Raw genomic sequence first — 27,265 nt, 5'->3', positions numbered from 1 at the left:
ACCAGCCGTGGATTCCTCCCGGCGCTGGGCAAAGTGCTCTGTTGGCCAATGGAAGGTTCTCCACGGAGCAGCCGTGGGCAGCACTCGGAGCAGGGTCTCCGTTAAGATGCCAACTATGGATATGGATGCTCCAGCATGCAAAACCAGATTTGTAGCATATTCTAAATACGTGCTGGCACATCGTTCTCTATTGAACTCTACCATGCAGACGCTAGAAAGGGGTGCAAAGGATTCAAATATTTAAATCTGTGTGTGGTTGTAAGAATGCTAAGCTAACTAAAAGATAAAGAATGAAGCTAAAGAGCTGACGACTGAATGTCAGTTTAAGGAGTAATCTTTTTTAGAAAACTAAACTCAGAAACATCCATTTCCTTGAAGCTTTTTTCCCCCAAACCGTCTGTTGTGCAGCCTGATGGATTCTTCTTTTCAAAGAAAAACACTGACTCAGCGCTCTGTCTAAAGGGGCATTTAAATGCAGTAAGGAGAGAAATGCCGTTTGCTTACGTGTAATGGTGTGTGATACTCCCCTGCTACAGCTGTTGGAGGAGACAAGTGGGCTGTGCCCATTCAGTAGCGGAATGCAATTAACGGGGGTAGAAAACATTTTATATAGAAACTTTCAGTTGTAGTCCATTTTACTTGTAATGATCAAGCGGTGTGGGGTTTTTTGGTAAGTTTATATATAAATCCTGAGTTGGCCGGTTGTAGAAAATAGGCGTAAAAGCAGCCCCCTCCCTGTTCACCTGGGACACCACTTTAATTGTGCGGGTGTTCGCAGATTGACATGAAATGGTGAAAATTGTGAATGCTGTCCGATTGCAGTCCCGTGCCTTACGCACCACGGATGGTGGGCTTTGGGCCCTGCGGGTACCAGTTTGCCCACAGCATCATCCCTTTTCTCTTCTTTTTCCTCTTGCCTGGCTCCTGCCTCTCCTGCTCCCTGGCTGTTTACCAACAGCTTTTGATTCCTTCTAAGCACTCCTTTTTGTCATCTCAATAATAAATGAGAAACTATTATTATTCAATAATGAATAGATAAGTGGTGTGGCCACCACTGACCAAAGGCACGTGAAAAGCAAACTGAGGAGGCAGATGTTGGCTGTAAAAGAAGGTAACAGAGATGGTATGTGGCCTGGAAATATTTCCATATCTCTAGAAAAGGGAGTGTTCAAAAGCTGCCCACCATCCTGCTGGTGGGAAGGGAGAGTTCTGCTCACTCCTGCCCTTCTGCACAACTACTAGCGATTTGCCTCCTTTCCTTTTCTTTTTTCTTTTTTTTTTTTTTTTCCCTCCCCGCAACACCATGTTTCATGCTGTTTTTCTTCCCGACTGCCATCCTGCACTGCAGAAACAAGTGTATCCTACCTGTGTGAGAGCAGTTGCTATGGCACGCTGGGAATCCTGAAGAGCAAGGAGACAGATCATTGTAAGATTTGTTGTTGGAAGCCATAAATACGGTCAGCAGCATATTTTTGTAGGCTGATTCTAGAAATCTTTGGCGGGTGTTGTTATAGCAAAATTTACCTGTAAAATTAAAACTTAATGGGAAATGCAGTCAGCAGTTTTCACAGGCCTGCTCTCCCTTTTGGAAGAAAGGCGCGATGATATTCCTAAAGATTTGAATTCGAAATAAGGGTTTTGACTCTTGTGTTTCGAGGTCTAGAAATTCCTTGAATTTTGCAATTGTTTGAATTCGAATCAATGCCTGAACGTTAAGGACTATTTCATGCTTCTCGGTTCCTTTTCACCTGAAGGATCTTATTAGATTAGAGAGTGTTTGATAAATTTTCCTCTCCCCCTCTCGCCGAGTGCCAAACAACAATTTAGGAGTTTGCATATTTTTCCTTGTGTTTTCTCTCATTCTTTCTCATTTGATTTTCAAGCAAAAGTGCTTTTAAGTCATTCAGGGTGTTAAGATTGTCTCGTTTAACCGTTTGACAGCCAGCATTACTGTGGTGTTCGACTGTAAACAAGATGTGCCCAGGGACATTCGGGGGCCTGGCGGTTGTCGCAGAGATTTCTCCCAAACTCAAGATGTGCCCAGGGACATTCGGGGACCTGGCGGTTGTCGCAGAGATTTCTCCCAAACTCAACGGAAATGTTCAGCACTCCGTAATAAAATAAATAAATCTGGTGGGATTCTGCGGTGATGTATGAAACATCAGTTGGCTTTGTTTGCTGAATGCCAAGTATGAAAACTGGCAGCTGATGGATTTTTAAATCAAATCTCTGTTCTAGCCCTAACGTTAATTACCCAACGGCATTGCAAATTAATTTTAACATCATGCAGGCAGGTCAGATCTCACCTGTTACTTGTTCTAATGTTCAATTCAGGTTCTACATGGTCAGCTATTACGAGCGGAGTCACAGAATAGCAGTGGGAGCTCGCCATGGTTCAGTGGCCCTCTACGACATCCGGACCGGGAAATGTCAGGTAAATAAATCATTGTGACTTCCTCCCCATAAAGTGTGGAAGTTATTGAAAGGAAAGAGCGGCGAGCTCTGCATCAGTTGACATGCTGAGCTGCTGGAACATTATGGATAATGCTGAGGGGATCGATAGTTTAATGAAGGACTCAAAGTATATAGAGCCCTACTGTCTTCATTCACTGGAACTGAGTGGGTGCCACAGATGGGTTAATAATGGAAGCCTGAAGTTAGGTGCTATCCCTGCTCTGAAATAAATGGAAAATCTGATTTTAAAAAGTTAGGGTTTATAGCAGTATACATATCTACTATAGAAGTCACAGAGAAAATGCACTGACCTTTTTTTTTTTTTCCTAAAATTCTTCTCTACAAAATGCCATTATGCTTATGTTTGAGGTATATTCACTTTCATGAGGTTAAATAAGATACATATTTTCTTACCAGTTACCAGTGACCTAAAAGAGGATATACTTAAGGCTAACATTGAAATGAGTGCTTGGATTTAAAAATGTTTAAATGGCAATTTGCCTTTTCAGAAAAGTTCATTGGTAATGTCTTTATTATTCCTTGTACTATGTGATCAGCTATTAGTTATCATTGAATTTCAATAGTCTTTATGTAAAGCTTGGATAAAATAACTGTATTTTGAATCTACCTTATTCTTTTGTGCGTGGAAGTATAATTTTTTTGTTGTTTCTGATAGCTGCTATCTTTAGTCCTTACAAAATGTGCATTGTAGAGAAGGCAGCGTAGATTTCTTCCCGCTTGATCTGCAGCGTCACTCAGTATTTCCCAAATCTAATACTTCACAGCATTGTATGTTCCAGTATTTTTTGTTAAAGCAGCCGTCCTATGGAAGCTAAGATGGCCAGATTTATTTTGTAAATAGCTATATAATGCAGGCAAATAGGAAGTGTGGACTGCTCTGTCTTGCTTTAGCTGAAGTCATTTGGATCATGATTTATTAATTTAACTAAAAAATGGGTCTGGAGGAACCGCTGTATGTTGATACATCCGACGTCGCTGAGCGTTTTTGCTGTCCAGGATGAGCACTGTGCTGCAGAGCTGTGCGTGTCCCGCTTCCCACATAGTCTCCTCGGCTGCCCGTGCGAGGAGCCCATGCGTGTTGCGGGACTTTTCCCCACCTCTTCCGCTGCCAGGCTGACGAAGAGCTGAACGTCTGCTGCTGGAGAGGCACTGGCCTCAGTCCCTGTCAGTAGGCATCATCCCACTGGAAATCCAGCATGCGAGCTCCAGATCGGCCTGGGAGGCCTTGGCATCTTGCCGTTAACGGCTAATTCCTGCTGCTGCTGGAGAGGGAGAGGTGAAGAGCACAGCTGTGCGCTTCCTTATGTCTGACATCAGAGCGCGAGGAGAGTGGTGACAAAACCCGTCCCTCCGTTTAGCAGCGGCGTTTAACCAGTGCTGTCGTCCCTGCGCTTTTACCTTTGTCCAGTTCCTACTTCAGCTACTGAGCTGGCTCCCAGGTGGGCGGAGGAAGCTGTTGTACAGGGGGTGATTCCGGCGTCTCTGGCTTCACTGTGAGTTCCAGGTGGGTCTGTAACGCGTCCTGCACAGCCCGGTGGGCCGCAGCGGCTCTGCAGACACCCGGGGCTGCTGGGCGGCAGGACAGCAAAGTGTGCCTACGTCTGTGTTTAGGGACAAACCATCCATGGAAACCATCCCTCTGGTTTGATTTGCCCTGGGTTTGGCAGGCGTGCTGAAATACCTTCTTTTTCTCTTCTTTACTTTTTCCTTCGGTTCTCTTAAAGCAGATTCCGTGTAATCCCCACCGGCTGCAGGAGGGGATTGGGCATAGCTGGTGTTTGCCAGCCCTTTCCCCAGCGCGCTCTCCTCCGTGGCAGCTGCAGCCCGCTCTCCCGGGCTCCTGCAGCGAACTCCGCGTTCCTGCCAGGGAATCAGCCCGACCATCGCCTCCGCTAATTTGATGCCTTGGTGAATACTCAACACTTGTTTTCTTACTTTCTTAACAAGCTTCCAAACGATCGTGGAAAGCAGAGATGGGGATGACCGAAGGGACTTTCAGGATAATTAGGGCAGGGTCCTTTGCAAATTTTATTATTATTCGTGAGGTAGAAAAACGTGGTCAGTGCCATGCATATGCTTATTAGGTGGCAACGCCATCTATTGGATGCAGGTTTCTTATTCCAATTCTGATCTTTTCAGTTATTTCTCACAGTTGCAGATTTCAGGCTGCTCAGAAGACGTGAAATAACTTCAGGATTGTGTAGGTGAAAAAGTTTTGAAATTGGGGAAAAAGCTCAAATTTTCTTTTGGAAGAGCTGAGCAAGCGCTGTCTCACAAACCCCAGGGTTTCTCGACACCCAGTGGAAAGTTGTTCCAGAATATTGATGGCTTCAAATATCAAGGGTTAGAAATACCTTTTTTTTTTTTTTTTTTTTTTTTTATTCCCACACCACTACAGTTAAGTCTTTGTGCCATCATTGACCTTCACCTTAAATAACGGGTTCCTCTCCTTGGTTTTTACCCTGCCGCCTTATTTACAAGCAGCCTTAACGCTCACTTTCAGCCTTTGCTTTGAAAGGTGAAAAGAACAGAGAACTGTAAAAGCTCCTTCTCTGTAAGGTACTCTCCATTTCTCTGAATCCTCCTTAGGCAAAAGAGTCACTTACGTTCTGGGCTGCACACACACTGACTTCAGTGTTTATTCCAGTCTTGCTGCTGGGCTTCCCCAAATCTTCTTTCCCTTCTTGCCTTCTTTGAAACCACACAAAAGCAGAGCTTTAAAAGGCTTTTTATCTGAATGTTACTTTTCCAGATGAAACTGTGTGTCAAGGCTCACAGTTTTTGATGTGTGGTGGTTGTGTCCATGCGTGTTCCTGTGATGCAGAACCTCCTCTTCTCCCCTAGACTTGCTGCTCGCTCCTGATCCATCCTTTGGTGGTTTGTTACCAGTTGCTGTGGAGGCCGTCCCATAGGGTGGGGGTCTTCTGTGGCTCAGAACACTCTCCTGAGCAGGGGTGTCAGCACATGGTCCCCCAGCTCGGGGAATCACTACAAAATGTTCTTCTTTGTGTTTCTCAAAAAGCCGCGAGGACGGTGGGTTTCTCCAAGCTCCCCGTGTTTGCCTTTCCCCAAAACGGGGTGGGATGGGGTGATGCGCCTGGTGTGCAGTAGAGGACTGTGCTCCATCAGCCCTCTGCCTGGTGCTCGCAGGAGGGAACCTGTGCTCCATGCTCCCGTTCCTTTGGGTTGCATGCAGAAGTAGAGCCAGAGATGGGCTTTCTGCTTCCTTCTTCCTGGAGCTGAACATCTTTTCCTGCCTACCCTGTCCGCGCAGCACCTCCGCTCTGGTGCTTCAAACTGGAAACCTGCTTTTAGGGACAACGTTTTTGATTTCTGAGATCAAAAACACAAGCTCTGGTGAGCTGAGAGAGCCTTGTCTGCAAGGGGGTGTCTGCTCCATGTCTGCTGGCGCTGCCGGGGGTCCCTCTCCTGTGGGGAGCGGTGGTGGGAGTGGGGGCCAGAGCAGGAGGGCAAGGTGGGCTGATGGCCTCAGGGCTGGTAGCCCTAGGGCTAGCTCACCGTTCCTGCAAGACCTGTCTGCTGGCTCAGCACAGAAGTGCCAGCAGTTCCTTGCTGCGTCCCTCACCTCGCTCCGAGATGTTGTCCCCCAGCCCACGGGGGACGGAGCGGGCGGGCAGTGGGGTCACCGCCACAACGGGTGTCAGCCCCCTGCGCCAGAGCCGCATCCTCCAGGGATGCCTGGAGAAAATAGCAGAAATCCTCAGAAAAGGGAGAGATTTCTTTGTTTGTGGCTGCTTTTGATTTGGGGATGTTTGCATTGAATAATTCATGAAAATATAATCTGGTATCTTACCCGCATGCATACTAACATAGTTACGGTGATGGAAATAAAGCTTAACATGTTGGGTCTTCACGTCTCGCAGCCATGCTAACAAAAATAATCCCTTTTAAATTCAGTTGATGGCAAGATCTGAGCAGCGTAGGGCTTTGTGTTACTGAAATTGCGTCACAGATTTAACACGGTTCGTAGTTAGTAGAGAATTTTGTAGTAATTATCAGCAGCAGAGCAAACGGCTGGCCTGAATATGCGCTTCAAATGCGGTTACTTTATTTTTGCGTTACAGGTGAAATAGGGTGCTAATGAGAGGAGTCTTATGTTCTGCCTGCTTGAAGGAAAAGGGGAGGCATTTTCACTGTAATAATAGGAAACAAAAACATTTTGTATGGTTGGTTTTCTTTCCTTCCAGCACATTTGTATTTTGTTTCAAAGAAAGGTGGTTTTATGTACTGAAGGAGAAATTACATCTAATGATTAATAGAATGATGGATGTCAAGGATCACCTTTTTGAACAAATAATAAATCAACATTTATATATGATAGGTTTTTTCCAGTAAAATCTACAATATTAGTATCACTTATTTAAGAAGGTGTCAATTATTAATACTACCAGTAAAATGTTGCCTCAAAGCCAAAGTTATCTGCATTTCAGTATTTTGCTTTTGGTTTGCATTATTGCTGTTGTGCCTGTTAACGTGCAAATTCTTCCTAATGGTTTTAAGAGATAGTTTATTAATTATAACACTTAAAATTTTTAAACTCTTCTACATTTAATCCTGCTTTCAAGCAATTATCTTATTTCTGGGGTTTTGGATTTTAGTTTATTTTTAAAGCGTTACATCGGCATGAAAATAGCAGCCCTTGTGTATTACATCATGACAATTCCAAATGCGTTGTTTTTTTTTGTTGTTGTTCCTAATTTTTACCACAATTTAACCTGGAGATTTGGTTCTTTCGCTTTTTCTCTTTCCTGTTACATTATTTATTAAATGTTTCCTGAGTGTTGCTCGCTATTCCCAGTGCCCGGCATGGGATGGGAGCGGGGCTGGAATTGCTGTGGGTTCCGGGGCGCTTTCCCGCAGCGGCAGTGGGGCCAGGCAATGTCCGTCCTTCCCATGGCGGTATTGATTTGCCCTTCAGCTGTTTGCAGCGCGGAGAACCCGGGGCCGTGTTGTTGATTATCTACACAATGTCTCGGGGAAGAGTATTGACCCATCGCTGCTCGCTGCCTCTGGCTCTTGATTTTTCACGCCGTCTCCATGACGCTCGTAATAAAACAGACCATCTTAGTGCCGTGCGCTCCAGAAGCCGCCGATCCGCCCGTGGAATGACTGCCGGCGTTCCGGAGAGCCTTTGGTGAGCGAGGCGCTGGGGTCTGGCTCTGTGCCCCGCAGAGGGGACCCGTGCGTCCTGCGTGGCTGCGGGGAAGGGGGTCCTTCGCCTGGGCTTTGTTACTGCGAACAGCAGAGAAGCTTGGTCAGCGCGGCTTCTGAAGCGCTCGAATAATCAAAATGAGCCGGGAGGGATTTCAAGGGAAAGAAAAAAACCAAACCAAACCCCAAACCAACAAAATAACCTGTTATGAAAAGTGAGATGATATGAAAATGTCAAGATCGATACAAAATTTTAAATGCTTTGATAATAAGTTCCCAAATAATTACGGCAAACAGAAATATCAAACTGTTACTGCTTTGTTTTTAGCCAGTAAGCTAAACCACCTTTTTTCAAATTCTTTACGTTATAATTTACTATTAAATAGCCATGTCTTGGAGGAGATTATGGAAAGGAAAGCTTTCCAATAGTTTCTTCTATTTCACTAATATTATTTTACACTGTGCTTTAGATTATTACTCTGAACTGCTGCTTTGAGGGGATTTTTTTGTTTTTTTCCATAAATAGGACAGTTCCACGATAGGCAGCCTTCTAGTATTAAACTGCACTAGAAACTCTGTCCTGAAGCTTAAATTAGAATTATTAGAAATACTACCTAAACTTTGGCATATTTTCATACGGTACCTGCTGTTGAATCCGTTCAGCATTTTCTGTTGCTGGAGAAGTAGTGGTTTGTGACCAGAATACCTTTAAATCCCCCAAGAGCGCGGTGTGCCCAGACAGGCGCTGGGAGGTAAAGGCTCCCTAGGAGGCTTTCCCAGCGCGGTGGGATGCGGAGCAGCCCTTGGGGAGATGCTCAGCCCCCTCCCCACCTGGGGGGGACCCATGTGCCCTGGAAGGGCAGGTTTTTCCTTTTTTTTACTAGTGCCTGGTGCCACATCCATCAGCGTGACATCGGCGGTCTCCAGAGCGGCATTTGGCAGTTCAGGGCGTATTCATCACAGGTGATGTCTCTCTCAGGAAAGCACGATTGTAAATGGAGGGAGCCAATGAGTGGCGGCCCCCGGGCAGAGGCGGGGAGAGAGGTGGGAAGGGATCTCTGCTGTCATCAGGTCTGACCTCCTGCACAGGCATCCAGCACCGCTGGGCAACCTGCGTCTTCAGGAGATCGTCTCATCTTGATCTTAAATTTTCCAGGGCCAGAAACGTCATAATTTCAGGAGTTAGTGATTTTCATTAAAAATGCTGCGTTTTGTTTCTAGTTTGACTTTGCTTTAGCTTCAGCTTCCGACCACTAGGTCTTATTTTATATTTAACTGTTAATTTGCGTAAGAAATTAGTTTATTTTCTGCACATGAGTGCTCTAAACGTGGTCAGAGTCCCACCATCGTACTTGACAAACCAAAGACATGAGGCTCCTTGGGATGACAAGAGGAAACGGCCTCAAGTTGCGCCAGGAGAGGTTTAGGTTGGATATTAGGAAAAAAATTTACACTCAAAGGGTTATTAAGCATTGGAACAGGCTGCCCAGGGCAGCGGTTGAGTCACCGTCCCTGGAGATGGTATTGCCGGATCCCATGGAATTTGTTCAAGTTTACGAAGGCTTTCCAGCGGTTTGGTCAGTGCCCAGCAGTTCTGGTGTTCTTGCTCAGCCCGACCAGCAGGGAACTTCCCCGGTTGTCTTGAGTGCTGGGAGAGCTGGTCAAGGTGGTGGGGTTGGGTTGGGTGGGTTGGGGTTTTTTTTTAAGGTAGCAAATATAAACACAGCCATAACTTTGTGCTTACATGTGGTTTGGCTGGTGCCCTTTTGGTTTCCATGCTTCACCTAATCACTGTTTCAGCCCAGAAAAACACAAATGTACATTCTTCTCGAAATTCACATTCTGCTTGTTCACGTGACTTTTGACAAATTTCCTCAGGTTTCTATTTATAGAGAAAGGGATGGATAGGCAAAAGGGAAAATGTATGGCTGAATCACCTCTCCGTTCTCCGCAGAGGTTATATTCAGGTTGCGGATTAGTCACGCTATGCTCAAAAATGAAAACCCGGTACAAAATGTTTACAACCTCATTCTGTGCCTTAATTCTATTTCGAAAACAAATTATCATAAGAAAAGGGCCGAATAAGAATAACAACTTTAACAGAAGGGCTGCTATGCAGTTAGCCTAGTGCATGTATGGTTTTATACTTTAATTTTCTTCCTTTATCTGTGTGATCTCGTGCTGCTTTTATTCTGGATAGCAGAAAGCTGCCTACATTTGAACAGACAAATACTTGCTGGCAATTTTTCTCCTGTTCCTGTCGGTTGTTAGGCACACGTTGTCCTCCTTAGGCTGTATAAAAAAACCCCGACACAGGATTGCGGTGGTTCTGTGTCCGCTGACTTGCTCGGGACCGGAGGGATGTCTGACGGCATGAAGGTGCTCTCGGCTTCAGCCTGGCGGCTCCGGCGGGGTTTTAAGCGTATGCAGAGCTGCCTTTAACTGAGTCATACATATCAGGGACTGCAAAGGTTAAGCTTTATCAGCTGCACAAAAAAAGGTTGAGGTTTCATCAAAAACTTCCATCCTCACAACCTGTCGACCACAATTTGATGATGATTATTGATTATTTCACAGCCTTTCACTCACTCTGGCACCGCGGCCAGCCTTGATATACAGATAGGGCCGCAGTCCGGCTAAAATAAGACTCCATCTTGATAATGGACTGCGATGAGATACTGTTATTTGATAAAGATAATTGATGTTTCGCAGTGAATTGGAAAACAGTTCTGAGCGCGGCAGGTCTGTGGCAGCTCCGTCTGCAAACGTGGCCTTTGTTTACAAGAGGCAGCAGAAGCCACGCCACGGGACCTGCAGCCACCCTGCTCTGTGCTGAAGGCACTGCGGCAGCGGGAACGGCAGGCTGTGGCCAAAAACCAACCACTGACGCTGAGAAGCGCCATTTGGGATTTTGCAGTCGGGATGAAGTTTCTCCAGCAGGTACATAGCTTAGCGTGCTTCTGCTGGGACACCTGGAGATCTTGTGTGTTTGATGGGGATCTACTTCATAATTTATTTCAGGTGAGCTGGTGTCCTAAAACCCTGCTTTTTAAAAATTTATTCATTTATTTATACATGATGCTTGAATTAGGCAAAATGCTACTTGAAAAAACTTAAATTTGCCAAGGGAAAATGAGGCATAGTGTGGGTCTAGATTTCTTCACTTCCTGGAGTTTTAGCTCATTAATTTAAAACACAATGCGTGCTTCTGGCCTCCCATCTCCACCTTTGTTGACTACACACGTGCAGCCCCTGGTTTTGAACTGCTTAAGGTATCACTCATCGCAAGTTCTGTTCGCCCAAGTTCTTTTAGTCCTATTACAACCTCTGTAACCCCTAATTAAGCAATAGGAGATGGCAGGGAGTGGGGTTATCACAAGCTAATGACACCCCAAGTGTGCTGCGGGGCACAAGGTTCATCTGTGTGCCGCTAATCCTCCGGGGGAGTGATTATCTCGTGATAAACGTGCCACATTGCAGTGCGGGGACGCCAACGCCGTGCGCTCCTGCCGCTGCCAGCCGGCCTGAATACACTTCCCATTCCAAACGGCGTTTTTCCCATTGATTTTACAAACTTGACAGTTTTGAGGTTTTCTGAAGTGACTTACATACTGTGCAAAGTCATGACCCAGGAGATATGCTGCTTTATTTTTTTTTTATTTTTAAAGAAATATATTTATTAAGAATATGCTTACCAAAAAAAAATAATGCAGTCATTTTTGCCAGGCTAGAAGCCCCCTCAGCAGGTTGAATGCAACTAAAAGGTGATGTTAAATTCAAAACAAATAATATTTTGCATAAGATTGTAAATTATCATCAACATACAATTGAAATTCCTTTCTTTGGAGGTGCATTAACACAGAAAGAGAGTGATGTTCTGCTGTTTCCTTTCCAAATGGAACACTAAATCAGTGTTACCAGACTGTAGGTGTATTCCAGGTAACTAGATTTTAGGGTACACGGTTGTTACTGATTTTGGAATGATGGGAAAATGTTAACGGCTGAAAGTTCCTTAGTCATATTTTGTTCATCGGTGTCTCTAGCACTATTTTATAGCCAAAACAGATTTAGTGTCATTATTCGTTAATTATAATCTTGATAATCCGTAAGCATTCTTTTGGAGGGGGGGCTGTTCCTCCGTGTGCAGGTGGGCAGCAGGCATTTCATCTGGCTCTCTAAGGTGTCTGCCCCTTACCTGGGCAGCTGAAGCCTTTTCCAGAAGATACGTCTTCTGCTCTTCCCACCGACAGGGCTCAAACTGAACAGGTCCATGAATTTTATGGGAAAACATCCATCTACCTCCAGCGCTGTTCTTATTTTTAGGGGATTTTTGGCTGTTGCCATCAGCCTGGGTACTTTGTGTTCCTGCTTGGCTGGTGGCTCCAGTCTTGGAAGCTCGGAGAAGCCACTCCGAAGACCGAAACTCTTCACCAGCATTGAGCTGGAGATGATGCAGGGTTGTGTATGGGGCTGTATATTTTGATGGGTGATTTATGAAAACTTTGTCTCCTGTAAAGACACCTGCTGAAGGCGATGTCCTTGCTGTTGCTGATACGATGACGTGTACAGCCAGGGGTCCCTGGGGAGGGGGTGCCCGGCTGGGGAGCCCCGGCATCGCTGCCACGAGCATCGCTTTGCTGCGCCTCCCCGGGAGGAGGCTGCGGGGTGATGCCGATACCGGCTTTTGTACATAAAAACTGACACTTTTACCCGAAGATTAAAGAGAAGCCTGTGTTTTGGTTCGGTTTGTTTCAAAGCAAAAGATGCTTTTAAACATTGGCTAGGATCAATACTGTTTGGTCCGCGGTACTGTATTTGGCTGGCTGCAGAATTAAAATCAGAGCTTCAGCAGTCAAAGCCGTAATTGAATTGTGCATAGGATTATTTTATTGCAGTACCTAGATGCCTTTGCAAATTTTTATTCTTATATAAAGCAGAAAATGATTTCATATTATCTTTGGAATGAATAGTTGCTGATGCCAGATGGTTTGTTTTAGTTAAATTTGATTACCGAATAAAAGACGCTGTTCTCTAACACAGCGTTTTAAAGGTAGAAAAAGAAAGATAGTTATCCTGCAATCTTGAAGCTGTGAGGGCATTTACTGACACTGTCACGCTGACAAGTTCAGATGAGGCAGGAAAACTTGTTAGTAGAAACACGCATCCTCAGATTGCAGATAAAAGATAATTACTGGGTATAACCTTTTAATTTTATAGGCCAAACTCCTCCTCTGGCTGGAGGCGGGAGGGCAAGGGGAGCCGCGGGGCTGCAGAGCGAATGCCGTGGCGCTGCCCTCCAGGGCAAGCATTTACTGCGGTGTCCTGCTCTAAAAACACCCCGTTGTGCCCCGGCTGGGGTACAGACGGCCACGGTGACGTGCAGGGCGGCTGGGGATGATTCTGTTCTGTTTTCTTTAGAATCTGACTCACCCAAGCAAGAGTTCACAAGGGAAAATCCATAAGAATGGAATCGGAGACAGTAATGAGGCATCGCTGGAACTTGGGGGGATGTGCTGTGGCTGCACCAGGACTTCATGTTTTCATCTCCTCAGTGATACAGACGCCAGCCTTGCTCTTTACTCTTCTTCCCATTCTATTGGCGGTGCAAGATGGGCTCGCAGCAGGAGGAAGGCACCGTGTGTGGGGCAGACCCCTTTTCCCTGTGGGCTGTGGTAGCTTTACTCTGAGCCGATATTTCTAAACAAGGCCAATAATACCGTTGAGGGATTTTATTCAATTTTACTGTAACAAGAAATGGTCTTGTCCTGTCAACAGCAAATCCCAGCTATGCAGCAGCAACACAGCCACTTTTTTCAAGTTTCTCAAATGTCTTTTAAAACCAGTATTTAATTATGCCCGGTTGGTTAGCTGGTGGTAATTTAGCAGCAGATTTTATGGGAGTAAACTGCGCTGATACGCAGCTTCTACACGGGAGGCTGGTGGGGATTTAGCCAAGGTGTGAATTCACAGCACACTAACTCCTCTGCATTAACTCTCCACCCGGATGGTGTTGATCTGCACCAAATCTGCCTCTGCATCGCAGATAAACCTGCTTTGCACATATAAATACATGCATTAAGCTCCAAGTAACGCATCTGAGAGTCCTCGTGTGCAGCCCGGCGAGGGCACGATAAATCCATACCCTCACTCCCCTCCAACTTCCCAGCCTCGGGAGGCGAAGGAATGAGGCCTCGGGAATCACCAAATTTGCTTTCCGGGTCACGCTGATGAGCAGCACCGGTTTGCTAAAAGGCAGTGTTTTCTCTTTCCGCCCTTTTGTTCTCGTTGATTTGGAGGCTGGTTTAACGGCGCTCTGCCTTCGCGGGCCTGCTGCCTTTGCAGGCGCAGGAGCATCTCCTTGGAAGCGGGAAGCTGGGGGAGATGCCGAGTTGGGACTGTGAGTCCGAGCACAGAAATCAGGACTGCTCCTGAATAACCGAAGTTAGTAAAAACTAAATAAAAAAACTGATTCAACTACGGCTTTCTACTTAACTCCTATGCCTCAGCTGGCAGTGTAATCCATTCCGCTACGGGATTTTTTTCTTTGTGAAGCCGTACAATTCAGTATCCAAAAGTCAAATAGACTGGAAAAGGATATTAAAAGTTGCTGACCAGCCTTGGGGGCCACAACCCCCCCCCGCTGAGTTACAGATTTATTGCAACACTGGGTTCCTGGCATCCCCAGGAGCAGTGACAGAACGGTAGCTATACAGATTTTATACCAAGCTCCGTAAAGCAAATTGAGTTTCCATGTGTCTAAAATTATATCTAATTTAGCTATTACTTCCTATTCAGACACTATTTCCTACACAAAAAGTGACCTTGACTCTTCTTTTTCCCCTCTATAAAAAGCTTTTTTTCTTCAGGTGCTGCTAAAGCAGTTTTCTGGAGCTGTGCACGGACCCATCCAGATGGGAAGGGGAATAAGGACTTTTTTTTTTTTTTTTACATTGTTCTTATAACTTTGATAGGAAAGAATTTCTCAGAAATGCTATTTTTGTGGAAGAGAGAATCCCTAGGTTGCGCCATGCAGGTTTGGCAGTGTTTCGCCAGATAGATTGTTGTCAGTCGCCTCGGTGCGTAAGAACCATCGTCCTTTCCTCCTAAAGGCCTATCACTTCCTTCAAAGAAAAGCTGGAACAAGAGTCTGTGCAAATACCTTTGAAGCCCAAAATATAAGTCTAATGTTAACTCACAATTCATAACTCGCAAAACCCCATCTACTTTCTGTCCCATAGTTGAAGTAGACACAGAGCCCTAATGCGCGTTAAATAGTGACGGTCAGTCTGGGTTTCTCCCTTTCGGGTTGCCCGTGGCCAACAAGCACGAGTTTAAACGCCCCTGTCTCTGTAGATGTGCAGAACTGTTGAACAACACGTTTTTTAACTGCCCTCTTTCTCCAGTCTAGGCAAGGCCTTTGTGACTGCGTCTTTGCTTTGGGGGGGTTGTTCTCTGTTAGGGAAGAACCTGGTCCTGAGCTGGGACTTTGTGCCTGACTGCATCCTCCTTTGCTTCCTGCATCCCGGAGTGTGCCACCCGTGGGTGTCCCAGCTTGGGAAGGGCTGGGACCCCCCCGGAGCAGCGACGGGTGGGAGCTGTGGGCCAGGGCTGCGTTTGTCCCGGGGACATGGGGACACCCGCCTGTGAGTCAGCCCCAGCGCGGCTGCCAGCGGCTGCAAAGGGGCTTTCCCAAAAGAGAGGGACCCGGAAAATCTGCGATCAAAGTAAAGCTTTTAACCCAGATACCAAAGTACGTCTGGGGAGGAATTGAAACAATTAACACCAAGCAAGGACAGTCTGTACCCCAAACATGTTTAATAACTCATAACCAGAACAATGTGTGAACAGATCATCTCTTGTACTTTGGCAGCTCTTGAGGACTTATTGATCGCTGGTTTGCTTGAAGATTTTATAGTTGTACAATGGCATGTAATGCTCCAGGTATTATTACTATTATAACGAATGAATTTTCCCGCAATTTAGAGCGGTTGTGTGAATAAGTGGCCCTGATACTGTTCATGGGGTTTCTGAACACCCTGGTGTGTTCTGAAGAGCACTTCACCCTCTGCCTCTCGGCCCATCCCCACCAGGCCTTAGCAAAGTGTTAATTGCAAAATATTCTGGAATCTGCTGATGCCCGTGATCTGCATCACATAAAAATGTATGCTTGCTTGATGGTAGAAAAGTGAAAATCTTGTTAGGCGGAAGACTTTTTTTGGCAGTAGCGCGGGCTGTGATGAGGAGGAGGACAGTCGTTACGCACTGCAGTTCTGGAGTTCCCACCGAGCCCCGCGAGAGCGTGGCACGGTGTCCTGGGGGATGTCACTGCATGTGCCTATTTGCGCATGGGGGTCTCGCCAGTGTTCCCAGTTAGGTAAGGGGGGTCGCGATAGAAGCATAAATTATTTAAATAAATAAATTTTATAAAGTTGAAAAGCTGCTGTGTTTTTCAAAGGCAATGACATTGCATCACTAAGTGTAACCCATCGTACACGGGCTACTTGTAAGAAAGATTTAGGCTTGTAAGAAAATGTTCTCTAAATATTTTAAAATTGAGGACCGCGATTTTCAAACTTCCACTTGTTCTGATGATCTTGATGCCGATGCTTGTGACCCTTGGAGAGGACGCGAGCGGTAAGCGTGGAAAGCACAAGCAGCGTCGGGGAGTTCTGCAGCAGGTGACAGTTTGCCCAGGAACCGCAAAAGATCTGGAAACACGGCTGTGCTGATTAGAAAATTAGAGCGAGGAGCGGCGAAAATCAGAAGGCCTGCTTCAAAACTGACAGCAGAGTTGCTTTCCCAGAGTCCGCAGGGCAGAAGACACTTCTAGAAGGATAATTAAGTCCCCAAACCCCAGTGTCCTGGCGGGAAGCACTGATCTCGTTAGCTTTTCCTCCGCCGTCGGAGTTGCTGAACGCTTTTCTTTAAAGTCTCGGGTCACTTGGGAATGATGGATTTGTGTGTTTTGCAAGTGCGTTGAAGGCTCTGAAGTCAAAGGTTAAAAATACTCCGGTGCTCCAAACGTGACTGTGACATTGTTCTAACTGCTTTTCTTTAAAACTTGGGTGGGTAAAAGCTGGAGCTGAGCGGGAAGAGCTACCTCTGACAGAGCTGTCTGAGCATGAGTGTTCTTGCGGTGCCAAAAACCCCCTCGCTCTCACAGCTTCATCTGTGCTGACGCAGCTGGGAAGGAATTTTAGCCAAAGGGTACCTTAGCGAAACACGCTTTGGCTGGAAAGAGCGGGAAACTTCTGGAAATGTCGTGACGGCTGCCTGGATAGGAGAGGAGAAAAAACAGGGCTGCTGCAACCACATCTGGCTCATCACCGGAGTTTGAAAGGTTCGAAATGTTTCATACTCCGATTATCAGCTGTCGAATAGGAGCTGGCATATGTAGGCAGGTGAAAGCAGGGTTTTGATCCGTTTAACTCTTATTATCAAGCCGTATTTCCCTAACAGTAAATAACTACACAGGGAGAGGGGATGCTCCATGTATTCCCAGCTCCTGTTAACTCACTGTAGGACAGCATTTCATTCTTAGTCTAATTAGAATTGTTAATAGCTTTTTCTTTCAATAGGGACTGATTTTCAATGCAAATTATGAGTTCTGAAGAACAGTATCTGTAAGAGAGCACCTTCTCTCATCACTCTCTGGTGCTGTGAGCCATACAGGGTTATCTGGGTGACAATTTATTTCTTTACTTAAGTTTCTTCTGTTTAAAAAAGACACTCTTCTGTGAACTGCGTGCTCCTAGCCCGGCCTCCTGCTGGCTGTGCTCCGCTCGTCACCCTTCCACCAGCTCTGCCCATTGAGGATGTGATTTGCGTTTTGATAGTTGGTTGGATGAAATCCGTGTAATACATGGTAAATCTGGCCCATGTTGGGATTTTTTGGAGAGCGGTCAGTGTCTCTTCTCCCTGCAGGGTGCTGTCTGGCGCTGGGCTGTCAGCCCAGACTTCCTCACTACCGGTGAATATCAGCCTTGAGGGATTTGTGGTTCAAGATCGAAAGCTTTCCAGGGCTTCCCGGCAGCGAGCATGAGCAAATCCAGGGATCCGGTGTTTGTCCAGCATGATCTCTTGTCTAGATTCTTATCTATATTTTTTTATTTTTTTTACACAAACTGTTCGCAATTCTTATTATACCCCTTTTACTAGTGCTTTAAATTAATTCGTCTGTATCTCACAAAATACTATTTAAAAATATGGAAAAAATATTCAGCACTCTCTTCTTCCAGTTTCGTTGGTAAGAATATCCTAATTGTACTCAAAATTCACACTTTAAATGATTTTCCTAGAAGTTAAACCTGAGGCGTGCCTGTGAGCTGTTGACACCTCTTTTAAACTGGTAATTGGCAAGGAGATACGGATTTCAATAAGAATACCAAGTTGCCTAACGCGTACTCCTCCAGCTGTTCTGAGGTGACGTTACAGTATTATGAACCTTTAGATATAGTGCAGCGGCGTTAGTTTCAAAAATCCCTGCTGGTATTATGGAGAGGCCGGTTTATGTGTTGGGGGGCAATGAATTGCCCTATGGATTTTGATGGTCCACATGAAAGCCTTGACCTGGCAAGTACGTTCCTAAAGCATGAGCTGGCGTTGAACATCTATGAACATTTTGGGCTGTTTGAATGGCAGCCCGGGCTGGGTTTGTGCATCCCGCATCCAGGCGCATCCTTTTCTCATGGCCGTGGTTTGGGGAGGAGAAGGCCAGGTCTGGGCTCTTCTGTGCGGCGCCAGGAGGGGCTTTGGGGCCGGTTTTGAACCATCCCGTAACACTTGGGTGGCTGCAGCTGTCGCTAATTTTTTCTGGATTAAGTTCGGTGGAGAAAGAAGCCGCCTCATTTTCTGGTTGTCATTTGCCCAGGAAGTAAAAGCAAATTGTGCTGAGGGACTCCCAGCAGGAGAAGCTCCTAACAAACGAGAGGCGTATATTGACTGGCAGCCGCCTGCCACGCCGCTGATAAATGTATTTTTATCCGCCGTCGGTCAAGGGCACTTTCTGCTCCCGTCGAATCTGCCTCGCAGATCGTGCATGGCACATTTGAATACTGAGTAATTGTAATGGCTGATGCAAAACTGTATTACTGTAAGGTCAGAAATTAAGTTACGGATTTTATTAAGTTAAAAAATGTAATACGTGTGCTTTGACTTTATCTTGGTATTATTGAGAAGCCACTTGAAGGACAGGAAGAAAATTAATTTAAAGATGCAAATATACTCTTCTTCTCAGTACAATCCTGAAATTTTTACTGCGATTGTTAGTATTCCTGGAACTAACATAGAAATTAAATTATTAAAGGTACTGAAACTGTTTTAAGTTAATAGTATTTTAGATATTTCCACTAAATTGCTTGGAAAGTAGGGATTTCTTCTTTAAAGTGCTCATAAAAACCTCTGAAGGGCCATCTTGGAAGAATTTACTTTTGGTATGAAAAATGAGATCATATTTCAGCCGTCTTTTCAGGTGAAGCCGTTTGCTTTCGTCTGGCTTTGTTTTTATAAAAGCCCAAAGCTGCGGATGCCCAGCCTTGGCCAGGGCAGCGCACGTCTGCAGGGAGAGACGTCGCGCAGCTGGTCCGTCCCGCCAGGACAGCTGTGAACAAGTGTGTTTCCTTCTTTTCTAAACACAAAAATTAGTATACTTGCATTATTCAAGACTTTTCAGTTTCAGATTATTGAGAATGCATCGTATTTCTATAAAACCAGATATAGAATAGAGTCAAAAGGACGGGGCTTGGAGCAACCTGGGCTGGTGGGAGGTGTCCCTGCCCAGGGTAGGGGGTGGCGCTGGGTGATCTTTAAGGTCCCTTCCAACCCAAGCCGTTCTGTGGTTCTATAAAACCTACTGGTGTTGGGGCGCAGGAGTGGATGATGCCTGCTGCGTGGAAATACTCGCTCTGTGTGCCCCCCTCCGTGGGGGGGTCCCTGCTGGAGACCCCCGAAACCTCTCGGCTGCAAGTTGAAGAGGCACAGCTACACAGCTGCTGCTGGGAATGAAAGGTCAGGGACGGAATGGGAAACCTGCCACGGACTTCCTACCATCTGCTGAAGATCCCCGGTACCCCCTCCATTGTAGGTACCCGTCTTGAGCGCGTTTATTCTGAAATAAGTAAGTTTGTCCCATGGAAGTAGATGTGAAGAAGCATGTAGCAAGAGAAGACAGATGTGCAGGAGCCCAGGAAGGAGTGCTGCTGCAAACACAGATAAGATTCACAGTCTCCAACGAAAAAAGACAAATGGGTCCTGGGCATGGTACACGGCGGCCTGGCGAAGGTGCTGTTAATCTCCTTGTGCCTGAGGTGAGAGCAGGCGAGCCCGCACCGCGGGGCTTGCATTTACCTGTGCAGCAGCCAGCCTAAGGAGTTGTTCTTGTATATTCACTTCATGGAGCCGCCGTTTTTATCGTTATCTCCAAGGCTGATATTTATTCCTCTGCGCGGTTTGGGCTCTATATATGTTCTGCAGGGTTTTGCACCAGCTTCTAATTTTTAATAAAAAAAAAAAAAGAAAAAAAACCCAACATTTTTGTTTGCATGATGCGGAATCGCTCAGTGCAAGCCACCGATGGGGGACCTCAGAGAGGTACGTGCATGTCAATGTCAGTACAGCACTACGGACCTGGCTTTTCTTTGTGGCGCATTTCTAAGACTGACTGATCTGTCAGACCCACCTCTCTTCATTACGTTCTATTCTAAAAGTGCGTTATTTTTATTGTGTTGCGGGGCTGGGGGGGAAGTAGAGGGAGAGTTACTTTTTTCAGTAGTGCCATTGACGCCAGTGATTTTCAACATAACATTTCAGTTGTTCTCTGTCTTTTATTAAGCTTTGCCGTTAGCATAACGAGCTTTAGATTTCTGATTTATTTATGTTGTTGTGTAAAGTTGCGTTTGTGCCTGCTTTGGAGAACACTTGGAAGAGGTGGCTGTGGCTGGTCACCCCAGTTTGGCTGCTGAGTTTGCCCATGAAATCACCACCGGTGACTCCCCGCTGATCCACAAAGGAGTCACAGAATCACCTCCTCCTTAATTTTCCAGTAGCCGTTCCTCGCCCGGCGATGTTTGTGTCCCGTGCACAAGCTGGAGCTGATATTTTCATACTGCTCCACGCTAAAAGCAGGCAGATCGTTTTAAGGGTATTGCGTAGCTGTTTCGTGTGTGTCTCACGTGATGGGCACTGGAAGGGGATGTTCTGGGGATGCATTGGACACGCTGCTTTCTCAGGACGCAAACTTTTTGTTTCGCTTTAGTTACAGTACCCCTAGAGATTGGGGATATAAATATCTAATAATAAAGGTGATAAAGTATTAGTATGTCTCTATAGCAGTACATAAGTTGCTTTATCAATTCAAAGTATGCATTTCAGTATATTTATGAAAATAAAATTGCTGCAGTGATACAGTGATTATTTTTTATGTCACCTTTAACAGAATATTGCAATTCAATGTAGAGTTTACCAAATATTGGACTTAGAATTAGGTTGTCATAGCTCCAGTATATCATGTGTTACAGGACGACGACGGTGGCAGGTGCAGAAGTCAAATAGTCTCCCAGGAGCATCCTCCCATTAAAAACCAATTGCCTGGGCAGAGGGAAGCTGCACGCAGCTGCACCGCGTCCCACCGCCTCTGCCCTTCAGAATTAAGACTATTTCCAAGGCAGAACGGCTCAGATTTCTGCGTGCTTTTCATTGTGTGCTAACACGGCTGCTTCGGAGCTGAGAAACCGCACGTGGTGGCTTGAAGGCCCTCCCCAGGAAGGAGCGCGTGCTGCGTGCTCTCTGTTTTGGGGCGTTAGTGCTGTCGTCCGTTAGCGCAGCGCTGGGCACCGCAGCAGAGCGGGGCCAAGGGCTGGGTGCAAGCAGAATATCTTGAACGAGCAGCAGTAATTTGGTTTTGTTACGCTTGCTCTTTGGCCTGGGAAACACGAGATGAGCATTGCAAAGCACGTGTTTAGATAGCGCACTAAAAAATAAATCTTGGCTTGGAAGGATTAGCATCAATTAGAGAAGCACTTCCTTTAAATAACAAAGCAGATTAATTCCCTTAAGGATTGTACTTATTGGAACACATTTTCAGTAGTCAAAAGAGCAACAAGTGTGCTAGTACTATTGATTTTCTACCTTTGTATTACCAAAACATATTTTATTGACAAGTATTACTTGCTTGTTAAGTGCTAAAGAGTTTGATGGGTCTGAACATCGGATCATCTAATTAATTGCCCTTTCAAACTTCCATCCTAAGCTGCGGTGATTACATTAAAGAGAGAGGTTTGGGGCTCTATCGGAGTTCGCTCGCCTTTTACATGATGAACAAGAAATGAATACATTAATGCGTTCTTAATATGTAAGACTAACTTTAGATGCAGGGTACCGTTCTGAGTAGATCTTTTATGTCCCGGCGATGGGTACAGGAGCACTACTTTTATTTTCGCAGCCTAATTTTATTCAGTGAATATTACAAAGTCTTTTCTCCGCACGGTTAAACCCTGCCAATTTAGCGTTGGCCCAGAGCCTCTTAATGCAGACAGAGCTGCTGTTAGGGAGTTCGGAGGAAGTGCTTTGTGGGTTTCCCACACCAGCGCCAGTGGGAGCCTGTCCTCGGGCGGGTCCCTGGGGACCTGCGGGACGGAGAACGCCTCGGTGCTGCCGGCAGCCGCGGGAGATGCTCTGGGGGGTGTACCGCCAGGGCCTGGGGTGTGAGGGGAGCTCAGTCACCGGGGTTTGCCTGTTTTCAAGATGTCCAAAGCATTAGAGAACACAAAACTAACGAGTCTCGGTCTTGCGTAAAGCGTATTCTGCCGTTATCAAACAGTAACCTCAAGTAACGAGTGGTCTTCCCACCTCTGCCCCCGTTTTCAGCCGCCTCTCCTGCCGGGCCGGGGGAACAGCTGGGAACCTCAGCACCGGGAATGGGGGGGTTTGTGCTTCTCGCCCTCCACTGACACCCCCTCGCCAGCTGGAGCCTCCCAGGCATCCAGCTTACAGCTCCTCGGGGGTGTGGAACTATTGGATTTTCTAAAAAAAATTCCCGTTAAAGACACATTTATGCTCATATTCCTGACAAATTACTTTGGTTTAAAAACCAGATTTGGCAGGGGATGTGTTCATATGATGATTTAATTCCGTTTTATTGCCTAAGCAGCTATTAGAATGCTTAAAAGAAATTGTCGTGGCATTTAATACTGAGCAGTGTGTGCTTAAGTCCTGCCTGGTAAGACCTTTCAGTGGTGTGCTCTCGTGTGTCGGGTTGTCCCTTCAGTGGTGTGCTCTCGGGTTTCGGGTTGTCTGGAGGCATTTAAGTGCCCCGAGGAAGGGGCGTTCTCAGCACTGAGCACAAGTCCCGGTGCGGGACACAGCTGGGGTTACGCTCTTGCCGTTCCTTCAGGAGCACGGGAGCAGCACGTGCCACCGTCCTGTCCCCCGCAGCCCATGGGGAAAAACCTCTGGAAAAGGGCTTGGCTTTGCTTCTCAGTGGTGTTTGCCCATTGACTCAGTGACAGTCAGAAAATGAGTGCTAGAGTAACAGAAAACAGAGGTGAAAATGAAGAGGTATTTCCACGTACTATTTGATTTTTACTGATGGTAATGGTATCCCTCAGGCTTCCGGAAAAGGTTTCTAGAATTTCATGTGCGTTTGCGTTTGGTCAAAAGTCTGTTCAGCATTGTCGTGGTGACGGGTAATGAATCTTGCACGTTCCTGTTGTCTGCCTCTCTTGCCAGACTATCCACGGCCATAAAGGACCCATAACAGCGGTGGCTTTCGCCCCCGACGGCCGGTACCTCGCCACGTACTCCAATTCCGACAGCCACCTCTCCTTCTGGCAGGTAAGGATGCGGCTCCATCCGTCTGTTTGCACGCACATTGTTAACGAACTCGTGTTTGGGACTTCTTTCAGCATCGTTCTGTGAGGGACCGAAGGCAATGCTGACAACAGGGGAGCCCCAAAAGTTAGGGCAGAAGCTGAAACTCAGTATGCCCATGAGTACCACTCTTCAACGCGCTTCCCCAGCTTTCTGCATCATTCAGTAGTTCTACAGGTGCCATAAAAAAATTACTGATTATCCATCGCTATATTGTGATTTCTGAAACGGTAAACGAGAACAGCAAGAACCTTCATCCATCAGTTAGGTTTATTCAATTTAAGTGCTCAGGGAAAATCCGGAAAGCAATCAGACCAGCTCTTCTAGAATTGGTAGGAGGAAAAAAAAAGTCAGGCACGAGTTTTAAATTGTGATCTGCCACGCTCTTCCAGGTGTATAAATGTTCACGTTAAAGTGGCTTTTACATAAAGAGTTAAATATACCTACACATTTAGTTTTAAAATGTGACCTCGTGCACTAGTGATTTTTCCCTTCTGTGTTCTATTTGGCACTATTATTAATGCAGGAAAATCAGTAACATTAGTCATCTTAAAAGGGTTATTACTCAAGATGATTTAAATTGTGAAAATGTCAGTGGTGCTCGCATGCTCCCTGCTAGAGATGCCATGATTTACACTCTCTGACACCGCTCTGCTGCCGAGAAGAGCCGGGAAAAAGTAATGGCTTGTACTTTGTACTGATCAGAATTCAGGACGTGGCATCAGCAATAACACGCCTTAAATGTCCCCGGATTTGCCAAGGTTCCATGGGGCATGTCTCAGGGATGCGGCCGGCCATCTGCCTGCTGCTGGAAATCCTGGGGCTGCCATGCGCGAGGGCGGAAAGGTTTTGGAGAGCAAAGCGGTGTTTCAGAAAGTGTAGGATTTTGTGTATCTCGGTGGGTTAGGTCAGAGAATCTCGCATTTGAAAACGCAGAGCTAGACGAGGCGCAGCAGCAATAGTTGGCCTGCTCTCCAAAGAGTGTAACTCAACAGATCCCTTCTCAGCGGCCTCTTATCTGCCAGGTGATAAAAAACCTCTCGCTGTTGGGTTTTGTCTGTTTGCAGCTATCACGACGACTGCTCTTTCTTCTGCCTGTCTTCAGTTCTAGTGGGTTTATGGTTTTGATAAATAATATTCTAGCATAAGTATAATATTATCAATTTTTTCCCTTACGTTCCGAGTGCGTATGCTTATGCTTAGCGTGCCTTTATAGATTGCCCCCCGGGAGCGCAGTAAGACGTGCGTGCTGAGTTCCTCGGGTCTGCCATTGCGCACGGTTGTGTGGCGTGGCCGTTAACCACCCTCCAGACCACCCAGCGCACTGCTCCCCTGCCAGGAAACGGCGTCGCTTGGCCTCACTCTAACAAAACTTTAATTGATCTTGGTTTGAGACAGCGCTGGTCCCGGGGATGGGCAGGGCTGTGGAGGTTTGGGTGAGCTCAGGGTGCATGTCGTGGTTTGGTGACCCTCCCCAGCAGCCGCAGGCCAGGTGGGTGACCGGTGGGTGTCCCTGCAGATGAACACCTCTCTCCTGGGGAGCATCGGCATGCTGAACTCTGCGCCCCAGCTCCGCTGCATCAAAACCTACCAGGTGCCCCCCGTCCAGCCGGCCTCGCCGGGCTCCCACAATGCCCTCCGGCTGGCGCGCCTCATCTGGACCTCCAACCGCAACGTCATCCTCATGGCTCACGACGGCAAGGAGCATCGCTTTATGGTCTAGGGTAAATCCCCCGCGCTGGAAACCCATTTCTGTTTCAAAGTTCCTCGTAGTTCTCCCTCTCCCTGTCGGCTCCTCGCACCGGTGCCCGTGATGGTGGGCTCCTGCCCGGCCCTGCGGGGTGGCCGCACTGACGCCGGCTGGTTTTCCCTTGCAGCCGGGAGGAGGACGGTGTCGGCGCTGGGGAAGGCGCTCCTTGTGCGGCGCAGCAGAAGCGGGGGATCGGTGACACGGAGGGCACTCCCCGGCCAGCCCCGCAGCGGCTGGGATCCCACCAGGCTCTGCGGGGGGGCTGGACCTGCCCCCGCCTCGCCGGCAGCCGAGTTCACGCAGCAGCCCTCATTAACTGCGTTTTTCCTTTGGAGACTCCGGCAGAATCTCAGTGTTTACCAAAAAGGCTCGTGTTTACATGTACTTTCTCCTAGTGACCACTGAATGATGGCGGGTGACGCGTCTCGGAGCGGGGCACCTGGGGGTCGGATGGAGGGCTGGGGTGGGGGGTTGAGCTTTGGGGGGGCGGCCTGTGTTCGGACCCACAGGGCTTGTTTCCTTGCACCCGGTCCCGGTTTGCAGGTGAGTGGGAAGAGCTGCCGTTGCCCAGTCGCTGTTTGCTGTAGTCTGGAAGGAAGAATAATAGTCCACGTGTAAATAAATAAAAAAGCAAATCTCTTGAAGATGGAATAGCAAACTTGAAAAAAGGAGTATTTATATATAAAGGTGTTTTTTTGCTACCAATGCAGGTATTTATTTAAAAAAAAGTCCAAAAGCTTTTTTCTCGCAAAAGCCGCTGCCATTTGTGCTGGGCAGCGATTCCGCGTCCCACGCCGTGCCCCCCTGCGCCGGCGGCACTGCCACCAGAGGGCAAGGGCACGGCGCAAATGGCATCGGTGGGGAGCGATCCTGGCAGGAAAAATGCTGGAAAGTGGGTAGGAGGTAAGTTATTTGAATGGATATATTGAAACAGTTTCTTCAGTGGGAATATTCCTGTGTAACATCAGCCGTGACTGTGTTTCCCTCTTCTTACATATCTAATTGTGTGAAATATTTAATAGTGTGAAAGTATGCTGGTTTATGCTCACAGTAAAGAAAAAAAAATCTATAAAATACTATTTTATTTAAACATATTGATGTATATGTTTGTATAGCTTTTTCTTTGCCATTTTTTGTCTGAAAAGCTCACAGAAGAAGGCTGTCTTTACATAATAAAGTAAAAATGGTACTTAGAGAATCTTCCCTCCCCCAAAAAGGAATAAATGAATTTTAAAAATAGCTTCTAAATATAAAAAGCATTGATTTTTTTTTTTAGGTGGTCTGTGTAGTATACTGTACATGGCAGTGAGATTTACAGTCACAAGCTACATATCTGTTTGCTGTTTAAAAGTAATTTAAAAAAAAAAAAAAGTAAAAGCAAGAAATTAAGACCATTAGGAATGTTTAACACAAACTGCCGTAAAGTTAATCTTTTCTCTGGCGGGAATGTAGTGTATAGTGGAGAGCTCTGTAGTAGAATATCAGGGTCTTTTCTAAGTGAACTAATGCAACGTGCATGTACATTGTGTTTATACAGAGATATATGTAACCCTGGAGATTAAAAAATAAAATAAAACTAAAAAAAGCGGAGAGACTTTCCATCCGTAGAACGACGTGCCGTAACGTGCAGTGTAGGCTCACGAGGGGAGCGGAGGGGGCCCTGGCAGCGTCCTCCCTCTGGTGTCCCACGCGCGCCGCAGGTTCCCGTAGGTGTCACGTAGAGGTGTGTGTTTACTTGGGAAACAAAAGGCGGTCCCAGTGGGAATGTGGGCCGTGCCCCGGCAGTGATCTCCTGTGTGGCACCGCGAGCAAACTGCGTGTGCGTTAAAACGTTTGTTTGAAGCTGGAAGTGTAACGGATTTTCTCAAACGCAGAAGGGCGCTGGGAGTTTTCCACCCTCTCCCCAGAATTGGTAGCCGGAGCCCTGGGAGTGAGAGATGGGTTTGCCGGGGAGTCGCTGGCCCCTGAGGTGTCTCGGGCTGGGGCTGGGTGGCGTGTCCCCAG

The 27,265-nt window shown here is 46.6% G+C and overlaps 1 protein-coding gene across 3 annotated transcripts in view; it reads left to right on the top strand.

The window, feature by feature from the left end:
- LOC128901927 (WD repeat-containing protein 7) overlaps nucleotides 1-25,711 on the top strand; it is a 124,446-nt gene extending 98,735 nt beyond the window's left edge. For all 3 annotated transcript variants that reach the window (XM_054184071.1, XM_054184069.1, XM_054184072.1), the window contains 4 exons: nucleotides 2,335-2,434; nucleotides 23,371-23,475; nucleotides 25,031-25,235; nucleotides 25,389-25,711. In XM_054184071.1, the coding sequence (XP_054040046.1) occupies nucleotides 2,335-2,434; nucleotides 23,371-23,475; nucleotides 25,031-25,234 (409 nt within the window). In that variant the 3' untranslated portion in view covers nucleotide 25,235; nucleotides 25,389-25,711. The remainder of the gene's footprint in view (nucleotides 1-2,334; nucleotides 2,435-23,370; nucleotides 23,476-25,030; nucleotides 25,236-25,388) is intronic.
- The last annotated feature ends 1,554 nt before the right edge of the window (nucleotides 25,712-27,265 follow it).

The sequence above is a fragment of the Rissa tridactyla genome, chromosome W, assembly GCF_028500815.1.
Source record: "Rissa tridactyla isolate bRisTri1 chromosome W, bRisTri1.patW.cur.20221130, whole genome shotgun sequence".
Lineage (NCBI taxonomy): Eukaryota > Metazoa > Chordata > Aves > Charadriiformes > Laridae > Rissa > Rissa tridactyla.
The sequence above is the reverse complement of the archived record's forward strand: the minus strand, read 5'-3'. Positions and strand labels throughout refer to the sequence as shown.